This window comes from Octopus bimaculoides, chromosome 28 (genome assembly GCF_001194135.2).
Source record: "Octopus bimaculoides isolate UCB-OBI-ISO-001 chromosome 28, ASM119413v2, whole genome shotgun sequence".
Lineage (NCBI taxonomy): Eukaryota > Metazoa > Mollusca > Cephalopoda > Octopoda > Octopodidae > Octopus > Octopus bimaculoides.
This window is the reverse complement of record NC_069008.1, coordinates 11,633,397-11,635,633: the sequence shown is the minus strand read 5'-3', so window position 1 is coordinate 11,635,633 and position 2,237 is coordinate 11,633,397. Positions and strand designations below refer to the sequence as shown.

General features: G+C 31.2%; 1 protein-coding gene across 1 annotated transcript in view; it reads left to right on the top strand.

Moving 5' to 3' along the window:
• LOC106878117 (uncharacterized) overlaps nt 1-2,237 on the top strand; it is a 61,713-nt gene that overhangs the window by 10,575 nt on the left and 48,901 nt on the right. The window contains exons 4-5 of the mRNA XM_052977766.1: nt 117-188; nt 1,681-1,752. Of these exons, the coding sequence (XP_052833726.1) occupies nt 117-188; nt 1,681-1,752 (144 nt within the window). The remainder of the gene's footprint in view (nt 1-116; nt 189-1,680; nt 1,753-2,237) is intronic.

The following is a 2,237-nucleotide window of genomic DNA, read 5'->3' as shown; positions in this document are numbered from 1 at the left end:
CATATATTCGAATATATGTAAAATATATCCCTGGTTATACATACATATATGTGTTGACATATGTATATATTTATGGGTGTGTGTGTAGGTAAATTATATTTATTTTTATTTTTTAGGGATCTCAGTGGGAATAAATTGTCGTCGATTACAACAGCAATGTTTAAATTTTTGCCATATTTGACTAAGCTGTAAGTAAAATGTTAATTTTTTAATTTGTAAATATTTCCATTCTTTGCATAATTGTAATATCAACAGATTTGTCTCGTAGGCAGAGCCTTGCAATGACGATGGAATACCTATGATATCATGTCTGCCACAGAGAAGTTTCATTATCACGTTATGGTAGATGGCAGAAAGTCTGTTAATGAAACAATCATAAACATTAGTTAAATCCGTATAATATATTTTGTTCATTAAACCAATGCCATAAAGTATTTAACTAACGGCTGTGTTCTATATTGTATAATTAGTACTTAATATGAAATATTTGTTGGTACTGAGTGATAATAAATGACTCTTCGTCGGTTACGACAACAAGCATTCCAGTTTATACGATCAACGGAACAGTCTGCTCGTGTAAGTAACGAGTAAATGATTGAACCGTTCAGAGATATACTTACCTTCAATGTAGTTCTCAGAAAAATTAAGCGTGACACAGGATGTGACTTGGCTGGACCCATTGAATTACAGGTCCAACTCCTTTTTGCCAGCTGAGTGGACTAGAGCAACGTGAAATAAAGCGTCTGATTCAAGGACATAAATTGCATCTAGGTATCGAACTCATGATTGTAAGGCGAGTATCCTAATCACTAAGCCACACATCTTCACTATTGAGTGATGATATATATATATAGGGAGAATTCACAAAAAACAAAAGACGAAGACAGGTGGTGTAGAAAACAAACAGATGTATTAGTATAACGCTCGGGAATTGAAAACGTCTTTAACGTTTCAAGCCTACGCTCTTCCGCAGAAAGGGACACGGAAAGAAACAAGGAGAGAAAAAATGTGTGTAGAGGCTAGCGATCTATCATATACCAAATTTACTTTATAGTACTCCATTTTCATTACCAGTCCCTTGTAGATGTTTCTATCTTCTTAGATGTTAAATCTTTCCACTCAACTGAGGCTAAATGTCAATGGTCTGATACCATGAAAGATAACTGTTTCCTACTTAAGTTTAAATATAAACATTAATTCAGACATATATGTTGAATATTGTTTTTAAAGACGTGAATTGTTTTTATCATATTCAGTGATATAATCATAAATTATTTATTTTCCTTAGAATGTTATATCTGTATATTGCTATTGGAGTATACACCGAAAATAATATTTGTACCGTAGATGAAAATGCTCTGTATGCAAGATATTATGCACATAACAATGGTTATGCTTAATTTTGTTATTCTTATAATTTATAGCGTTCTATATTTTGTTGGCATTGTTTCATAGATTTTGTCCTCACTTAGGATTAGATTGATTGAATTGTTTCCTGCCCAAACAACACTGAAAGGAATACCATGAACAGAAATATACAATCCGAACCGTTAACACGAGAATTTGTCGCTAGTTTTGACTAAAGAGAAATTTAGATTCTTACGAAGACGAGCAAACAGATTTATTGAATTTTACTTATTTTAACTTTTATTTTAATATTTTCCTATTTCTTTCTTTCAGTAATTTGAATAACAACGAAATAAAAAAATATGAGGATGGCGCTTTCTTATTCCTTTCCAAGATAACTGACATGTATGTACAAAATCTATCTTTGTTTATTGAAAAATTAAAATCCTTTTATGAAATTAAAATCATAAAAGAACACACCAAATTCACAATTCTTCGCTTTGAACAATTGACCATAACAGTGATAAATTGGTTTAAAGTTTAAATAATTACTTGCTAGACTTGGGTTTCGTCATTGCAAAGTCTGTGTTCAAATATCATGGGATTCGGTTTGGTTTAATTTCATATATGTTCATAAATACACATAATATACTGGAGTTGATTTAATGCCCTGCATCCATTCTCTCATACATGCATACATGCACACATTCATACATGCATACGTACATACATATATACAAGCATACTTACATATATACAAGCACATACATTCACACACACACACACATATTTCTTTTATGATTGTAATGCGAGTTCCCTAATTACTAAGCCACGCACCTTCGCAATTGAGAATATATATATATATATATATATATACATATATATATATA